The sequence below is a fragment of the Rhinatrema bivittatum genome, chromosome 3 (assembly GCF_901001135.1).
Source record: "Rhinatrema bivittatum chromosome 3, aRhiBiv1.1, whole genome shotgun sequence".
NCBI lineage: Eukaryota > Metazoa > Chordata > Amphibia > Gymnophiona > Rhinatrematidae > Rhinatrema > Rhinatrema bivittatum.
In genome coordinates, this window is record NC_042617.1 from 362,498,047 (window position 1) to 362,517,040 (window position 18,994).

Below are 18,994 nucleotides of genomic sequence, written 5' to 3' on the forward strand. Positions count from 1 at the left end.
CCAGATAAGTAGGGTATATCCGGATATCTGTAAGCTGCATAAAACATGGGTGGGCAGAGGGCGTATCAGGGCGGGGCTACTTATCTGGTTAACTGGATAAGTAGCAATATTTGCTCTTATTCAGTTAAGTTAATCAGATACGTTAGACCAGCCATCTGGCTAAGTAGGAATTTGTAACTTAGCCAGATATGTTTATTAAAATATTCATAACCCGCCTATATTACCACAAGTATGCTAGGTGCGTTCCAGTCAGCATAAATATTATAAATACAATTTACAACATAAAACACAAAAACCAGTTTAAAACAGATACAATTAAAATCAGAAAACTCCAACCTTATTTAAAAGTTTCCAGAAATAAAAAGGCCTTGAACTGTTAAATAATTTCACATCTTGGATGGACCTAATCTCAAGAGGTAGGCACATTCCATAGGACAGACAGGACCTAAGGCTGAAAGGGCTCATTTTCTAACTTCTTAGGTATGAACCTCCCTAAAGGTTGGTACATCTAAACATTTAGGGGTAGATTTAAAAAAAAAGTACGCTGGATTTTATAAGATACGTGCATAGCCGCGTGTATCTTATAAAATCCTGGATCGACGTGCGCAAGGCTGCCGATTTTGGGCAGCCTGCGCGTGCCGAGCCGCGCAGCCTGCCTCCGTTCCCTCCGAGGCCACTCGGAAATCGGAGCGGCCTCGGAGGGAACTTTCTTTCGCCCTCCCCTCACCTTCCCCTCCCTTCCCCTACCTAACCCACCCCCCGGCCCTATCTAAACCCCCCCTTACCTTTGTCCCTTGATTTACGCCTGCTAGAAGCAGACCTAAATCTACGCGCGCCAGCGGACTGCTGGCGCGCAGTCATCCGACCCGGGGGCTGGTCCGGAGGCCTTGACCACGCCCCCGGGCTGGCGCCACGCCCCCGGTCCCACCCCCGAAATGCCGCATCATTCGGCCCCGCCCCGACACACCCCCTTAAAAAAAAAACCCGGGACTTACGCGCGTCCCGGGGCTCTGCGCGTGCCGGCGGCCTATGCAAAATAGGCACACCAGCGCGCGAGGGCCCTGTTCGCGTAAATCCAGGCGGATTTACGCGAGCAGGGCATTTAAAATCCACCCGTTAGTATTAGAAGAACGTAACCTACCCAGGATATACATAAAAAAAAAATCATTTAACTAAATTGGACCAGACTTTAGGACACAGTTATAAACAAGAATAAGGACCTTAAATTTTAGACATTGCTCCACAGGCAACCAATGCAACTAAGATGATAAAGCAGTTATATACTCTCTAGGAGATACATCCAAGACCAGTCTGGCGGCTGAAATCTGCTGCATTTGTAATGCCCGGATCCAATATTTCAGGAGACTGAGGTTATATATGTTATATGTTATGGCTAAACATCCGGCCTCAGGAGTACAAACGTTTTATTAAGACTGCGGAAGTAACTTAAGGAGGCACTAGCCAAGTAGAAAGATCTTGATGAAGTATGTGATAAAATGTTCTTTGCACCAAGAGGTGTGTTCTGTAAGGTGTTTAGACTACACCCTGAACCTGAGGGGCTAAAAAGAGGAAAAACAGAGCCACAAGATAGAAAATCACAAAGTAAAACAGTGGACTAAACTTAAAAAAAAAAAAAAAAGCCATTTATGTTAAATAAAAAGGTGAAGGAGATCAGCATGGTTTTCAAGAGATGACTGAAAAAGTAAGGGCAAAAAGATTAGCATTCCAGCGGTTCAAGGGATCTCCAAAAAGAAAAGGATAGGGAAAATATTTGGAAAAGTTGAGGGAAATAGGGGAAGGTAGTCGGGATAGCAAAAGAACAGAAGAATAATAGCTGATGAAAGAGAATGTTTTAGATATGTCAGCCAACGATGTGCAGAGGGTGGGATTGTAAGACTTAGGAGTGAAAAGAGAAAATGTGTGGAGGGTGACTAAGAGTAACAGTCCTAGGGGGAATTTATGCAAAAAAAAATTCTGAACGTAATATTTACAAATTCTGCAAAATTCTGGCTATATTATTTGTCAAAATAGCACACAGTTAATGTGAGTAGTAATTTAAAATGCAATACAGATGAAAGTACTACCCAAAGATGCAGAATTTCACATTTTTATGCAGGAGTACTGTAAAAAAATAAATAAATTATTATATATATATATATCTCCTAAAATCATCTAAAAGGGATGAGCCTAGTGGAATGTGAGAGAAAGATTGCTGGGGGAATGAATCAATGGAGGAGAGAGTGCATGCGTGGGGTGAGAGTTTTGAGGGGAAGGTAGGGAGAGAACTGGAGATAGGATTGAACATGGGGTGAGGGAGAGAAAGCTGGAGGTTTAGCCTGGTGAGTAGGAAAGATCTGTGGTGGGGCTGAGCTTGGGCTGGAGAGAAAGAGCTGGAAAAGAAGGGGGAGAGTAAGCATGAGACAGATGAAGGGGGTAATCTAGGGAGTGCAAGACCTTATGAGATTCTATATATTTTTTTTTTTTGCAAGTTTTATGATTATTTGTGTATGATGTTTTTGATTTTTGAATATGGATGTATATTTTTTGATCCTCATTGAATAATAGTTAAACAATGTAAGAATGAATAAAAAGAATGAATCATTTAAACCCTTCCCCTGCCTCCTTCAGTCTTCTGCTATTAATGATGGGGGTGGTACCCTTTTTAAGCGTGCTAGTCCCAACGTCAGCACTTGTTCCGGGATGCAAAAGAGAAGAAGCTCTGGGACAAGTTTAAAAAAAAAACTCTCTGAAGGCCAGCTTGCTTCCACGAGGGAAAGGGAGCCAGCTGTCAATGCCAGAATTCAGGGCCCATGGCTGTGTGAGGGAGGGAAGGCTAAGGAAGCCTGGATTGGTGGGGTCTGTATCAGGTTTAGTGGTGGCAGCAAGCACATTTGCGGCTGCCTGCCCAATTTGCTCGTTGCCAACAGAAGAGGGAAAGAAGCAATGTTAGCATGAAGGACGATATCTCCTTCCTCTTTCAGCCCAGGCTGGTCACCACTTCTAGAGCTTATTCTGTATATAGAATGTAAAATTCTGCACAAATTCCCCAGAAGTAGAACAAGCAGAAATACTAAACACAAGTGCGTGCGGCTATTTTATAACACGTGTGCGTTGGCGCGTGTGTTATAAAATACGATATCCGCTTGCACATGCACGGCGGATTTTAACATCCATGTGCGTGGATGGCCTCCGCATGCGGGAGGGGGGGGATTTTAAAAACTCATGTGCGGCAACGAGAGTAGAGCTTCCCCAGTTCCTTATACCCCTACCTAACCCCTTCCTAGCTACTTACTTTTTTTTGGTTTGATACTTCTGCTCCAGAGGGAGCAGTAAGTAATCTCCATGCGCCGGCCAGCTGCCGGCACACGCTTCCCCGGGACAGTGTCAAATGGCGCCCAGACCTCGCCCCCAGCTCCCCCCCTTTCTTTGGGCCTGGCACTTCTGCATGTAATGGGGGTTACACGCGTGGCTGGACCCTTCTGAAAATGCGCGTGGCGCACACAAGGCTCGGCCGCATCCATAACCCCCGTTATTTACGCATGTGGCCCTTTGAAAATTCACTTGATACTTTTTTGGTTGGTGTTGATTGAAGGACCACCGAAAGTTGACAGGTATACATATGGTGGTAGGGTAGATGCTACTTCTTTTACAGAAGAGAGATTTCACATGGAACTATATTGAAAGAGAACAAGGCCTTAGGAGTTACATGCTAGGATCTTAAGGGAACTCTGTTCTGGAGATTTCACTGCTGGTTCTGATCAATCAGTCTTTAGAAACAGTAATGGTACCAGAAAACTTCAAATGAGCAGATGATGTCCCTCTTCATGGAAGTGATAATAGTGAGGAGGCTGGTAACTACAGGCCAATTAATTTAAATTCAATGGTGACAAAATTTTTTGGAGCTACTACTAAAGGAAAGGATAGTGAAGTATCCAATAGAACCAAGAATACATGGTTTTATCCCAAGCAGATTGAGTCGAACATAAGAACATGCCATACTGGGTCAGACCCAAGGGTCCATCAAGCCCAGCATCCTGTTTCCAACAGTGGGCAATCCAGGCCATAAGAACCTGGCAAGAATCCAAAAACGAAGTCTATTCCATGTTACCATTGCTAGTAATAGCAGTGGCTATTTTCTAAGTCAACTTAATTAATAGCAGGTAATGGACTTCTCCTCCAAGAACTTATCCAATCCTTTTTTAAACACAGCTACACTAACTGCACTAACCACATCCCCTGGCACAAATTCCAGAGTTTAATTGTGCGTTGAGTGAAAAAAAATTTTCTCCGATTAGTTTTAAATGTGCCACATGCTAACTTCATGGAGTCCTAGTCCTTCTATTATCCGAAAGAGTAAATAACCAATTCACATCTACCCGTTCTAGACCTCTCATGATTTTAAACACCTCTATCATATCCCCCTCCTCAGCCGTCTCTTCTCCAAGCTGAACAGCCCTAACCTCTTTAGTCTTTCCTCGTAGGGGAGCTGTTCCACCCCCTTTATCATTTTGGTCACCCTTGTCTGTACCTTCTCCATCGCAACTATATCTTTTTTGAGATGCGGCAACCAGAAGTTTACACACGGTATTCAAGGTTCAGTCTCACCATGGAGCAATACAAAGGCATTATGACATTTTCTGTTTTATTCACCCTTCCCTTTCTAATAGTTCTCAACATTCTGTTTGCTTTTTTGACTGCCACAGCACACTGAACCGACGATTAGATCAGGGCTGTGAGTGCTGCATAGTTGGGTTTTTATTACAAGTTTTGACACTGTGCTATGTAGGAGTTTAGGCAGTGAAATTCTTCTAAACACAAAAGAACAGCAAGATCTGGGTGTGATCGTGTCTGATCTTAGGTGGCCAAACAGGTGGATAAGGTGATGGCAAAAGCCAGAAGGATGCTTGGGTGCATAGGGAAAGGAGTGGTAAGCAGAAAAAGGAAAACATGTTGCCCATGTAGAATTCACCAAGCCCTCATTTAGAATGCTGTGTACAGTTCTGGAAGCCACACCTTCAAAAGGAGGTAAACAGGATGGAGTTGGTTCAGTGGATGGCTACTATAATGGCCAGAGGTCTTTTTGTTCTAAAGCATATCAGTAATCACATAAACACAAAGGGACCTTTTTACAAATATTTATTATGAAATTAAACACTCATTTCATTACAGTGCAGTTATTATAGTATAACCTTAAAAATTCATTATAAAATTTCACGTTCTATAATACACACCCATAAGTTGTCAGAACATGATGAATAACTGTTTAAATTCCACTCAAATTGTTAAATCCTAATAGAAAAACATTTAGATCCCAACAAGGAGCCCATGTTTCGCCTATTTACGGCTTCATCAGGGATCGGATGTCTGAAATGTTACACGGAGTGACTCAGGTGAAACAACACTTCAGATGAAGAATGTTTCCATACTCCTCCTTCATCAGAAGACATCTTCCCTTTCTTACAGGCCGATACAGTACAGTGCGCACTGTATCGGAGCGCACTGTTAACCCGCCACTGGACGCGCGTTTTCCCTTACCCCTTATTCAGTAAGGGGCCGAAAACACGCGTCCAATCCGCCGAACCTAATAGCGCCCGCAACATGCAAATGCATGTTGATGGCCCTATTAGGTATTCCCGCGCGATACAGAAAGTAAAATGTGCAGCCAAGCCGCACATTTTACTTTCAGAAATTAGCGCCTACCCAAAGGTAGGCGCTAATTTCTTCGGGCACCGGGAAAGTGCACAGAAAAGCAGTAAAAACTGCTTTTCTGTGCACCCTCCGACTTAATATCATGCCGATATTAAGTCGGAGGTCCAGAAACTTTCCAAAAGTAAAAAAAAAAAATTTGAAGAACAGACGCCGGCAAAATTGAGCGTCGGCTGTCAAACCTGCTGACAGCCGCCACTCCAGTCCTCATTTAAATACAGAATCGCGCACACAGGAGAGTGGTCTGTGCGCCTGCTCTCCCGCAGACTTTACTGAATCTGCCCGTTAATGCGCAATGTAATGTGCTATCACATAGAAATTGCAGCTGTTTCAAAACAGCGAGCCATCAGTCTATATTTATAAAGATTAATATTCTTATTGAAGTGCTATCCCAAAAATATTGCTGTAAAATCACGAAAATAAAATTATGCACAAAGTCCTTTGAACACTTCCACCACAGGTTCAGTTTTTAATCGAAAAATCCTCCCTTAACCAATGATATTTCTAATTCAAACATGGACAGCCACCTACAACCTAAAGCCATATACCTCAAATCAATGCCTAAAATATTTTACTCTTGTTTTTCCAAACCTCACTAACTGACAACCCCAAAACTAAATTCAAAATCCAAATTACACTATGGAGCTCACCACTGTTTCTATTTCAGTTTTCTAAATGTCACCATAAACAGGTAAAATAAGGGCTGTATAAATACTTTTCTATTAGGATTTTGCAACTTTTGAGTGGAAATTTATAAATCATTATTCATCAGGTTTTGAGTGGGTATTTTAAGGTGAATATGGAGTTTTATAATGTATTAGTTATATAGTAATAACTGCATTGTAATGAAATATGTAGTCCATGGTTTTTTTTTATAAATGTTTTATGTGTTTAATTTGTAAAATGATGCATTATAAGTTAGTAGGTCCCTTTTGTGCGTATGTGATTAACAATATAGGGATTTTTGTGAATTTCCTTCATTTTATTGCTAACCTAAAGCATATGGGAGCAGACTTAAAGATCTTAAACATGTATACCCTCTAGGAAAGGCATGATGGAGAGAGATGATAGACATTTTAAATGCGTTCAACGTATCAATACACAAGAAGTGGACCTCTTTCAATGGAAAAGAGGCTCTGGAACAAGGGATCATGGGACGAGGGTGAAAGGGGGTAGATTCGGGAATAATCTAAGGAAATTTTTCTTTATGGAGAAGGTCATGGATGCATGAAGCAGCCTCCAGTGGCATGGTGGAAATGAGGATAGTATCTGAATTCAAGAAAGCATGGGAAACTCTGAGGGAGTGGCAGGGATTGTAGAGCTCAGTAGTTAGTGTGGATGGGCAAACTAGAGTCCATATGCTCTTTTTCTGCTGTCCTGTTTCTGTGTTTCTATTTTCTTCACTCAACACACAACTAAGCTGTGGCATTTGCTGCCAGAGAATGTGGTCAAGGCATCTAGTATCACTGGGTTTAAAAGGGGCTTGGACAAATTCCTGGAGGAAAAGTCCATAAACCATTATATCAATCAGGTAGACTTGGGAAAGCCAGCACTTAGCTCTGGCACAGGTTGACAAAGAATGGATTTAGTCTTTGGGCCCTGATTGCTTGTGACCCAGCCTGGACACAGAGATGGGATGCTGGGCTTGATGTACCTTTGGTCTGACTTGGCATGGCATATCGTATTCTTTGTCTCTACCGCAGATGCCTCTGTGGAGCATTCTTTCACTGCTAGCACCTCAAAGGAGTAGTATTGAGAATGGTTGTTTGGGGGATGGGTCTCAGGTTCAGTGTGCTTACCTGACCTGAATCCATCTTAATCCTCCTCCTCCTTCCTCCTCGCTCTTCGGATCCTCTGGAAAAATGGAACCAGATTTTGTCGACTTAAGGTGTGGGAGGGAGAGCCTTGCATCTCTAGCAGGCTCTGCCATGAACTGAACAATTTCCATCCATGCTCCAGCGGGTTGAACCACAGACAGGGTAACTTGTGTCTTCCAGAATGTCTTTAAAGACTGCTGCAGCAAAGCTATTGCATCGCCCAACTCCCTACACCTTTCCTCCTCCCCCCCCCCCCCAGCTTTAGTAAGAAATAAATAAATCTGGGTCCCTTTGTAACTGCTAGGAGCATTTTCATACTGCCTAAATTATTGCAAAGTCTGCAGGTACTTTTTCAAAGTAGGACATGCTTGTTGTTATTGTTATTTAGAAAACTGGCTAAAAATTGAAGTACCTGCACACATTTGCACCTCCTTTCTGCAAATACTTTTATTTTTGCCTAAACCAATACACTTTTCTGCAAATACTTTTCTGCAAATACTTTTATTTTTGCCTAAACCAGTACTTGTAAAAATCCAGAAGTATACATGATGTCATCCCCACTTTAATCCCGTCCCCTGGAGCACCTCTACCCAAATGCAGGTATACGGGTAGTGGAGCCATGTATGTACTTCTACCCGCATGCCGGGAGGACAGTTTTTTTTTATTTTATTTTTTTTACCTGCAGGAATGGCTTTGAAAGTTGCTCTCCCCATGAGCAGGCATTCAGGAAGCAGCAGGTGTTCTTCAATGGGAAAGGCTCAGGTTTAATTAGTAAGGTGTCAATACTTAAACTGTAATGTTCACTTTAATATAGCATATTTATAAGTTTAAGGACCTTCATAACATCCACGATGCTGCAGGTTAATACTTGCCTTTTGCACCTTTGTGGATCATATTTAATCATTGGTCCGTTAGTCCATTTAGAAAGACACACAATTGATATGCGTTTTGAGACTTTTCGTCTTATATTTTTCAATTTTTAGTATATATAAAATATATAGCGAAACGCGCGCGTCGGACCTCTGTCTCCGGCAAGAACTGTGTGCAAAACAGGGAAGTACTCCCGCTATTTTATATATACTAAAAATTGAAAAATATAAGACGAAAAGTCTCAAAACGCATATCAATTGTGTGTCTTTCTAAATGGACTAACGGACCAATGATTAAATATGATCCACAAAGGTGCAAAAGACAAATATTAACTTGCAGCATCGTGGATGTTATGAAGGTCCTTAAACTTATAAATATGCTATATTAAAGTGAACATTACAGTTTAAGTATTGACACCTTACTAATTAAATTTTTGTTACAACATCTTTCCTGTGGTTGACATGATTCGTTGTACAGTGTTTTGAAGAATTTTGTACCTTAAGGGCTCAGGTTTCCCATTATGCCTTCTCAGCTGCTGAAACAAAGGAATGTGTGCTCATAATACTAAATTGGATCTTTTTATGTGGGAAGGTAGCTTCTTCCACCACAATTCCACACCCCTTTTAGAAAACTACAAGAAAGATGACCACCTGGGTTACATGCATTGCCCAGTTCTTTAATTAGAGAGAGACAAAGCGTGCCTGAGTGGTGATCCGCTGCTTACTGGCCAGGGCACTGTGAGAGCGTCTGCTACAAAGCTTTGGCACAAAGAAAAGAAAAAGAAGAAAAACCACTCTTTCAACTTCTTGTATTATCCTCTCTTGTAATGGTTTTATAAGTAAATCTGAATGTTACTATCCCAGTGCTGTATTGTCAGTACCTTGCCATTAGTATGGGTGCCAGAGCAAGCAAAAGGAGCAGGTGAGAGACAGTGATAAGTAGCAGGGGTTGGAAACGAAAGGAGCAACCATTGTCGGCAGGAGTGGCAGGGCCATGGCTGGGTCCAGCATTTCAGCAGAGCCAAAGACTAGTGGAGCTGGGGCCAGAGCTGGCTACAGGAGGACTGCATAGGAGGTGGTGGGAGATGGAGAGGCTAGCAGGGGGGGGGGGGAGAAGCAGAGAGGACGACTGGTTTGGAGAAGGGTGAGGAGAGAAAATAGCAAAAAGGAAAGGCAACAAAATAGGCTGATAAAAAGGAGGAAGAGAGGGAGAGAAAATATGCTGAAAGGTTAGAAACAAAATTTTCTTTTTATATTTAAACATTTCTACACCGCTTTTTGACTTGTTACACAATTCTTCTTATGTAACACCGAGTGCTATATGAAAATGCTGCTATAAAAACGTTCTCTTGTTTAATTATATACTTTTTATAGTATTGCGATTATATATATATACACCTCCCCCACATCAGAGTCTTGCTTGTGAAAGCCTGCAGCAGCAGCAGTGGCCTTACAATGGTCTTAAATCCAGTGTTGTCCCATGAAGATAGTGAGGTACTTAACATTAATATGCTGCCGGCACTCTCGTGCCAGAGCCACCAAAAAGCATTTTGGTATAAGTGGACATTGTGACCTTTTCTGTTTTTGGCGTGGATTTAACCGTGCTCTTCTTTTCCTTACTGGCTGCTGGTCGGGCACAGAACACAATTTGCCGATCACAAACGTACTTTTTATTTATTTATTTTTTTCCCGTATGGTTTATTTTTGTGTGTGGGTAGTTTTTTGTTTTTGTTTTGTTTACATTTCACGTGAATCTTTTCCAGCAACCAAAGCTCTGGATGATCCCCACGATACGGCGGAGAAAGTTGGACTTGCAGCACTCATCATTCAGGTATCGTACCTGCCATGAGCTTGTTTCTCTGCGTCTCTCTTCCTTCCAGCACTGTAACCTTTCATCATGTGTCCTTGGTGCTCAGAGATGTGAGCAGTATTGGGCAACGGTGACTTTTTTTTTTTAATTTTAATTTTCAGGATTTCAGGGGCCCCCTTTTGTCTGATTACCGGTTTGATTGGGATTGGGCTCTTCAGAGTCGAGGAGACACAGGCGTGTTCCTGCAGTACACGCATGCCAGACTCCACAGGTGAGAGCAGGCTATGAAATCTGAAGTTATGGGAGCACATTATTGGTACCTGTAAGAACCGTAATTACATTTTCACTGCAACATTACAAATCTTCACCATTTTTGGTATGTGATATTCTAAGCAAACAACGATGGAGGTGAGAGTCCATTCATTTAGGTTTGATGAATTATCTCACAGGTGTAAAACAAGAGGATGTCCTGACTGAGCAGGGCCCACAGGTAGGTTTTAAAGGTGCTTATGGGCTAGTGCAGGGTTGTGATTCTGTCTCTGCACTGAGGCTTTTGGCTGCTGCTGGGTATTGACTTTCTCTCCCAGTGCATTGTGGCATTTGTTTGCAGCCAGCGCTACCAGTGCCACATTGTTTGAGGAGGAGACATCAAAAAACCAAGACCTAGTCTGAAGTCTCCTTCCACAATCTGGGTCACATCAAATCCGGGGGGTGCAGGGTAACTGTTTGTTTATATTGGTGTTGCACCAGAAAATTTACTGCTGCCATGTGACTAGAACAAAGTAAAGACATGCTAATTATTTAAATAAGAAGTAATGAGTTTCTAAACTAATGCTCCCCCATGCATCAAAGTATATTCACTTTCTCACGGCCATATAGTTGTGAGAAAAATGATACCAGGGCAGAATAATGGTGGGGAAAAGGTTTTTGTACCAGCCCTGCACCACAGAGTCACAGTGTTAATCTCTTTTGGCAGTCCTTCCAAGACAAAAAAGGCCATCTAGATGCCGATTGCTCCCCTGCCTTCATGACACAACAGTCCTGCACAGACACTAACACCCTCGCTATTCCCCCAGTACAAAGCAGAGAGCCTGCCCGGCTCCTTCCAAGTTCCATTGATCCCCCCCATACCTTTCAGCAGGCAGGAGGAGAGGTGCCTACCTTCTGCTGTTTTTGCCCAATACTGTCCAAATCATGCCAGCTCCCTGCCACCTCACACTTTGTTCACATGCAGGTCAAAGTGTAAAGCAGGAATGAGGTGGTACCACTTTGACAGCAGTGGGCAAGAGAGCAGGAGGTGAGCCATCCCGCCAGGGGAAAGGATGAATCAATTCAGGGAGGTCTGGATCCCAGGGATGTCTGAGGTATGGGCAGCCTTGTTACAGGCAGCCAAAGTTTGGATTGTGAATTTTAACAAGATGGGCAGGACAGATTTGAGAAGAGAAGCAAAGGTTAGTGTATGTCCACAATACTATCCTCTAGGCTAGAAATAGCAAAAATCATTTTCAAAATGAATTTGCCTAGATACTGCAGATCATGAGGAAAACCCTGCCACTCATCTGGTGTGGTACACCTAGAAATCAGGCTGTCGCTGGGCTGAATGGCACCCTGGGCAATCACCTGTCTAACCTGCCCCTTCTGATAATCCTGCCTAGAATGTAAAAAAAAAAAAAAAGAATAAAAAATGTATTTTTTTTAAATACAAATAAAATAACCTAAAACTCCTCAAAGTGAATATAATCAAAATATTTTTTTTTTTTTAGTTTTGCTACATCATCCTAGGTTAGACAGGGTGATCCAGTACTGGTTTTGACTCCCATTGTGTGCATGGAGTTGTAGTTATTTTCTTAAGCAAAATGATGAAAAAATCAGAGCTACAACTCTATATATGGGGGGTGGCACAAAACCAATCTAAACAGGCCTAGGTGTGACCTGGGAGAAGTGGCAATTCTCTGATTCATCTGCCTGTACTAATCTCTAGCTATCATATCTTCTCCCAGCTCTAGTTTGTAGCTGTCTGTCTCCCTCTCTCCCCCTTCACGCTTTGCTCATCTTCTTAGATTATAAGCTCTTTGGGCAGGGACTTATCACACCTGAATCCTTATCACCATTATAAAACACTATGTACACCTAGTAACACCATAAAAGTGACAGTTATGTCTCTCCCTGTGCTTCTTTCTTCCCTCACCCCATGTCCAGGTCTTAGATAGTAAGCTCTTTGGGATAGGGTCACTCCCTCCTCATCCACTGCCTACCATATCTCCCTTTGTCTCTCCCCTAAGCTCATTTGGATAGGGCCACTCACCCCTGCCCAACGTCTCTCCCTTTCTCCCCCACTTTCTGTCCATATTGTCCACCATCTCCCTCTTTTTATCCCTGCCCAGTATCCCCCTATCCTCTTCTTCTTTAATAGTTCCTAATCCTGAGTTGTCTTACCAGCGGTGGTTCCCAGGTTTGGCAGAGCAATCCCTCAATCCCTCCCCCTACAACTCTTGTCTCAACACAGATGACCGCAGGCTCCTCTGGCAGCAGTGGCATCAGCAGGAAGCTCTGGAGCTGCCAGCTCCTGCATATGGCAGCAGCCTGCTAAGGCCTAAAGGTTGCAACGTGCAGGCCCTAGGAACACACCTGGGAACGTATCAATTGTTGTCATTCCTGACATTCAGTGTGGCCAGAGGGGAGCCACACACACACACTCTCGCATGTGCACACTCTCTCTTCCCTACTTCCAGGGATGACCATAGTACTGAGCCCCCTCCCCCCAAGCTGTACTAGGTCTCTTCTAGGCGTCTCAGCAGAAAACGGTGCTCTTCCTCCTGATCCAGTCCCTCTCCTCTCAGGCTGCCTACAGGGAATAGGAGGACAGTGGGCGAGACTGAGGCTGGAGCAGACAGATCCAGATAACTTTCTTGGCATGACAGGTTTCCCATGTGTTGCCAAAATGACATATAAAGAGGCCAATAATCAAAGACCCGCTGACTGAGTAAGTTATTCAGATAACTTTATCTGGACATTCAGCGGAACTTACCCAGATAAGTCTGCTGCCGAGTATGTCGGGATAAAGTTTATATGGCTAACTTTTGGACAGCTGTTTGTGCAACCAGACTTACCCGGCTAACTTTAGCTGACCAGCGCTGGATGTCGGCACTCGCCTGCTACAGTTTAACTGCACCACAGGAACACCTCCAGTAACACTGACTAAATTTTGTATAGTTGATGATTCCCTGGACAAAATTGAACTGGTCAGTGGGGGAGGATTTGTTCTGCTAACTTTGAATATCGGCCTCAAAGTGGTTCAAGCAAAAGGGAAAATATTTACAAAATAGTGATCGCAGTAAGATGAAAATTGTCAGGAGGATAGGTGCTGGTTCTGGTCCATATAGTCCCTAGTCAGATGTTTCTGGCCTGGTGACAGAATACAAAATATTCTGCTGTTACAGCTACTTAGAACAGATCAGAGTCGCTCTGCTCCCTAACAGAGCTTCTCTTCTCATGTTTCTCTCCCCCTCCCAGGAAGCCAGAGGAGGACAGGAGGGGCCAGCACACTGAGACTTCTCAGGTGTCTGATATTGATATGCCCAGTTCAGTTTGATTTGAATTTTAATGCAAGTTGGTTTGGGAGTTTTGATGTGAGCTGGCTCAGGTTCCCCCAGCTTGTTGGGCTGGAGAGGGGACATGAACATTTCCCCCAGTCTAATCATTCCTTCTAATTGCATGCAACTGCAGCCAGTCTTCTCAAAGTAGTAAGGGAAACCAATGGGTGTCAGTCAGAACCACCTATGTCCCAACTCCACAAGGAAGTCCAAAATCTCAATTCCGGGCCAGTCCTTTGGATCACTGGCAGTGCTGTGCACCACACCGTGGAAAGTCCTCTGGTTCATTTCCTGAGCAAGGCTCATCCACAGATCAGCTGGGGTTGGAGGGGTTTGTGGTTGTCACTCGAGGGTGACATTTAGTGGCTGCATTCATGGCCTATGACTGCAGGGTTCTAGAGGGAGGCCTGGTGTGTGGCCCCTGGCCTAGGACTGCCTCTGCAACGTCCTGACTAGGTATTGTTTGGAAGGGAACGAGGGGAGGAATATAAAATGGGGGGGAGTGGAAATCCCTGGCTGGCTGCCGATGAAGGCGTGTGGTGCTGGATACCAGCCCCAGTTCCAGTTGAATAGGAAGAAACTGTGCCTTACTGGGTCAGAACAGAGGTCTTCCAGGTTTAAAAAAACAAACCAAAGATTCCATCTTGAGTTTGGGCAAGCTGATTCAGATTCAGTTCGTTTGCTTAAATTTGAGTTGTATCAAACTGCCCTCCAAGTCAAGGTTCAGATCTAATCTGAACAGACTCGTGCTTTGCTCAGCCGCGCAGGAAGCCTGGGTTTGATTCCTGACTCTTGTTTCCTGCCGTGGGAGAAGTAATGTTCTGATGACGACACCTCGCAACTAGTCTGTGAGCTGTAAGGTGCTGCAGCCTGGTGTCTAAGCTAGGGTCCCCAAATTACAGCCCTCCAAGCTCGTTTTTCCAGCTGCCGGAAGCATCTCTGCTGGTTTCATGTCTTGTTTCCCCACGTGTGGTGGTGTAAAGGCAGAAAGCCTGGCAGAGTTTCCCAAGCCCTGCCAGAAAAGACGAGGAGCCATGGTGGCGCAAAGGCAGCAGGTAGCAGCGGCAGGAGCAATTCCAATCTGGGAAAAGGTACACAATAGCACAGGCAGCAGTTCGCTGCAGATGCTGAAACCCGGAGGTGAGAAGCAGGGTCGTGGTGCCTGCTGAAGCTGCTACACAATGGGAGGAGACTGGAGAGGGTAAGGGAAGTGAACCTAAGTGGTGGGGGGAGCGCCTCTGGGAGCTGCCCCTGCTGTTGGTCAAGTCGGGGGTTGGCTACAAACCCAGAAGTACCAGGCACTGTGGGGAAGAAGGCCCTGCAGCAAAAACAACTCCGGGGTAGTTCTCCTGCTGCAGAGAATGAAGGAGGGGAGGGGGTGTGGGATTGCACTTCACCTGTCATCCACCAAAGTTTATGTCCCTTCCCCACTCTCCCATGGGATGAATTCTGGGGAAGGCAAGATAGAGGAGAGTTGCCAGCCTTTTTATAAATCAGAATATCTGCCACATCCCCCAGGATCCCATGTCTCTCCCCCCCAGCATTTCAAATCATCGTTCTCCCCATCCCAACATCGCATGTCAAACTCTGAGGAGAACCTCCCCCCACCCTCATTGATTTCAAATATCATATGTGGCCCTTCTCTTAAAGTTTAGGGACCCCTGCTCTAGGACACATTGACTTGTCTTTATCTGGAAGGGAAAATGATAGAAACTGTGCATGCTGGCTCTGTCATGAGAGCTGAATGAGATAGCATAAGGAGAGAGATCTTACAGGGTAAAAATGAGAACATTTAAAAAATCCATATCTCTTGTCTGAGTAATATTTCAGAAGTCTGTAAAGCAAGCAATAAAAACACCCCACTTTTTTAACAATACACACACACACAAAATCTCACACAATTACCTTAGTGTTTTGGGAACCGCCTTATTCAAAGCCGTTTCCCAAGTTACTTCGCATGGAGTGGATCTGACTGGTCATGCAGTGTATTAGTGATGCTATTGGTAATGACATTGTTAATATGGGCTGCTTGGCTCCAGTGACCAGGAAGTAATCTGGGGTTCCTGTAATGGCATGCCTAAAAGATTTTCAAAAATAACTTCTCAGTAACATTTTACTTGATGTAGGGTGAATAGTATTAGGGTTATCTGTATTTTTCAACTTTTTAGCAGTCAAATATCTAGCATCAATAAAATACCAGAAGGTGTTTGATTTTATTTTTTTTTGTGTGTCATTTTCAATAAACTCTGAAGTTTAAGGTCCAGGGTTGTCATATTCAGCTGAAGGGAGGGGACACTGAAAAGGAATATGAGAAAATCCCTCTTCACTGAGAGTGGAAGCCTGGAGGTGGCAGGAATCAAAACCGTGACACAATTCCAGGATGCATAGGACAGACACACAGGGACTTTTGTGGTCAGGCAGAGGCTGGAGACCAGAGATTTAGCAGGTTTCTGTGGCAGCACTGTGTGCAGGTACAAATGGTCAGGCCGGGTAAACCAAGCAGCCTTTATCTACTGACAGCTTCTGGTTTTTCTATATTTTCAAATACTGTCAGATCATGATCATATGACCTAACCAGCTATCCTTCCCTAAAGTGCCCTAGTCCCAGTTATTCTTTCCTATAATGTTCTTGCCCTAGTTATCTCTCTTTCTTACCCTTACTACCACCCACTGTGCTGATAGTTCTCAGTTGAATTAGTTTGACCACCTACAGGAGATCGTGCTTTATCCTAATTTGCCTTTAGCTGGCATATAGAGTCGAGTCAGGCTGATGCCCATGCTTGGTGACTTACATAATCTCTACCTTGACCCCAGGGTCCTACCATCTCCCCATGCTGAATGACCCTATCCCTGGGAACTTAAAGTAGCTGTTCCTCTACTCCAGGGCTTCTCAAACTTTAACCCAGTGTGATCCCATTTTAGCACTTAAAAATTCACATGACCTCAGAGGACGACCAGAACAGATTGGCAGGGGTGCAGTCCCCCTCGAAAAATCACTTCAGCTGATCCCCTTTCCCAAACTCCAATTCTTCTAGAGGACGTCTTCTCTTAACCTCCTCCCCTCCGGCAGATTTCTCCTAACCTCCATTCCTTTCACCCCCTCAGCCTTTCACATCCGCCCAGCTGATTCTTTCTCTCCTCCAAGACCACCTTATAACCCTAACTGATCCTCTGTCACCCCTTAATTCCCTCCTTCTCATCCCCATCCCCTCTTTCACCTCTCAGCATCATCTCCTCTCCTCCAGTCCTTCTCTCACAGTTCCCCCTCTCACCCCTCACCTCCTCTAATTCTGTTGGCAGCAGAAGAGCGCTGCCATTTGAGACACTTGTGATTCCACCTGAAGATTTTGTGACCCCATTTGGGGGTCCGATCCACAGTCTGGGAAGCAGCGATCTACTCTGTGCAAGTCGGCTTTTTCATCTCCCCTTTTAGACCCTCTACCATTCTGCATAGCTGAGCATATAAGCCAGGGGGGGCCAATTTTGGTCTTTCAGAACCACTAACAGGCCAGGTTTTCAGGATATCCACAGTGAATGTACATGAAATAGATTTGCCTGTACTGCCACCATTGTATGCAAATCTATCTCATGCACATTCATTCTGCATATCCTGAAAACCTGACTTGTTTGTGGCTCTTGAGTATCGGAGTTTGCCACCCCTGATATGTTTTATTACCCACACTCCCCTATTTTTTACTGTTTGTTTTTTTTGTTGTTGTTTTTTAATACTATTGTCCTCTGTACCTGTTCCAAGCATATCTAAATTCTGTCAGAGTATTTGTCTACATCCTCTGTGGCATCTACCACTATCTCAGCAACAAAAGTATTTTCTCTGAGCCTCCATACCTCCAACTTTATATCACACCCATTGTCTAGAATTGCTTTTTCTGTGAAAAATGCCATCACCTTTTGCTTTATTGAAGCCTGCTAAATACTTGAATACGAGCCTTTTTTGTAAGATATTAATGGGCTTTTATGTTTTTGGTCCAGGGGTTGAGGTTCAGGAAAAGGGGTCTGAATTTGTGAATTGTACGACTTTTGATAGGTTCCTACCTTTCTGTGCCTTGCTTTCCCTTGATGTAGCTTAGTAAAAATATTGCATGAGGCCTGAAATTAGATCACCCTCTTGGCATCTGTTTTTAATGTATTTCTGAAGTGTTATGCTTATGGGATGCAGTGGAATCCTACTTGCATGAAAACCATCAATTTGCCCAAAGTTTGCTTGATGTGCTGAAGCCTTTTTTGGGGGGGCTTTACATTGCAGTTTGGAAGAGATGTGTAGCAGTGAAACATCATGTGACTTTAATCCAGCATGTTTGCAGGATCCGCAGGCTCTATCCATACTACAGCACCTCCTCAGGTACAGTATCTCTAGTATTTGGCATGCATTCCAAACACCTAAACCAGGGCTTCCCATACTTTTAGCCAGTGTGACCTCATTTTAGCACTTGAAAACGTACATGACCCCAGTGGTGCAACTGGGTAGCGTGTGGTACTTATAGAACAGCACTGATTATGGGTTATGCTACAGGTGAGTTCAAATCTCACCTGGAGCAGCTCTTTATGCATGTGAGACTCTGGCTTGGGCGGTAATTAGTGTGCGTGCCAAGGGCCATGGGTTGGATGCTGCTTGGATAAATAGGGAGGGAAGTATAACAAGGGTGCTAGTGAAGCTTTTAGTGAAGGAGTAACCTAGCAGTTACAGCAGCAGATGTAAATCAGGGAAACCAGGGTTGAAATCCTACTGATACTCTTTGTGACCTGGGACAAGTCACTTCACCCTTGAATACTGTGTGCAGTTCTGGTCGCCGCATCTCACAAAAGATATAGTTGCACTGGAGAAAGTACAGAGAAGGGTGACCAAAATGATAAAGGGGGTGGAATGGCTCTTCTATGAGGAAAAGCTAAAGAGGTTAGGACTGTTCAGCTTGGAGAAGAGATGGCTGAGGGGGGATATGATAGAGGTGTTTAAAATCATGAAAGGACTTGAATGAGTTATTTACTCTCTTGGATAATACAAGGACTAGAGGGCACTCCATAAAGTTAGCAAGTAGCATATTTAAAACAATTGGAGAGAGTTATTTTTCATCAACGCATAATTAAGCTCTGGAATTCATTGCCAGAGGATGTGGTTACGGCAGTTAGTCTAGCTGGGTTTAAAAAAGGTTTGGATAAGTTCCTAGAGCAGAAATCCATAAA

General features: G+C 43.9%; 1 protein-coding gene across 4 annotated transcripts in view; it reads left to right on the top strand.

Annotated features, from left to right (window-relative positions):
- RARS2 (arginyl-tRNA synthetase 2, mitochondrial) overlaps positions 1–18,994 on the top strand; it is a 128,881-nt gene that overhangs the window by 86,732 nt on the left and 23,155 nt on the right. For all 4 annotated transcript variants that reach the window (XM_029595437.1, XM_029595438.1, XM_029595441.1 and 1 more), the window contains 3 exons: positions 10,156–10,223; positions 10,364–10,473; positions 18,060–18,155. In XM_029595437.1, coding sequence (XP_029451297.1) covers positions 10,156–10,223; positions 10,364–10,473; positions 18,060–18,155 — 274 coding nt within the window. The remainder of the gene's footprint in view (positions 1–10,155; positions 10,224–10,363; positions 10,474–18,059; positions 18,156–18,994) is intronic.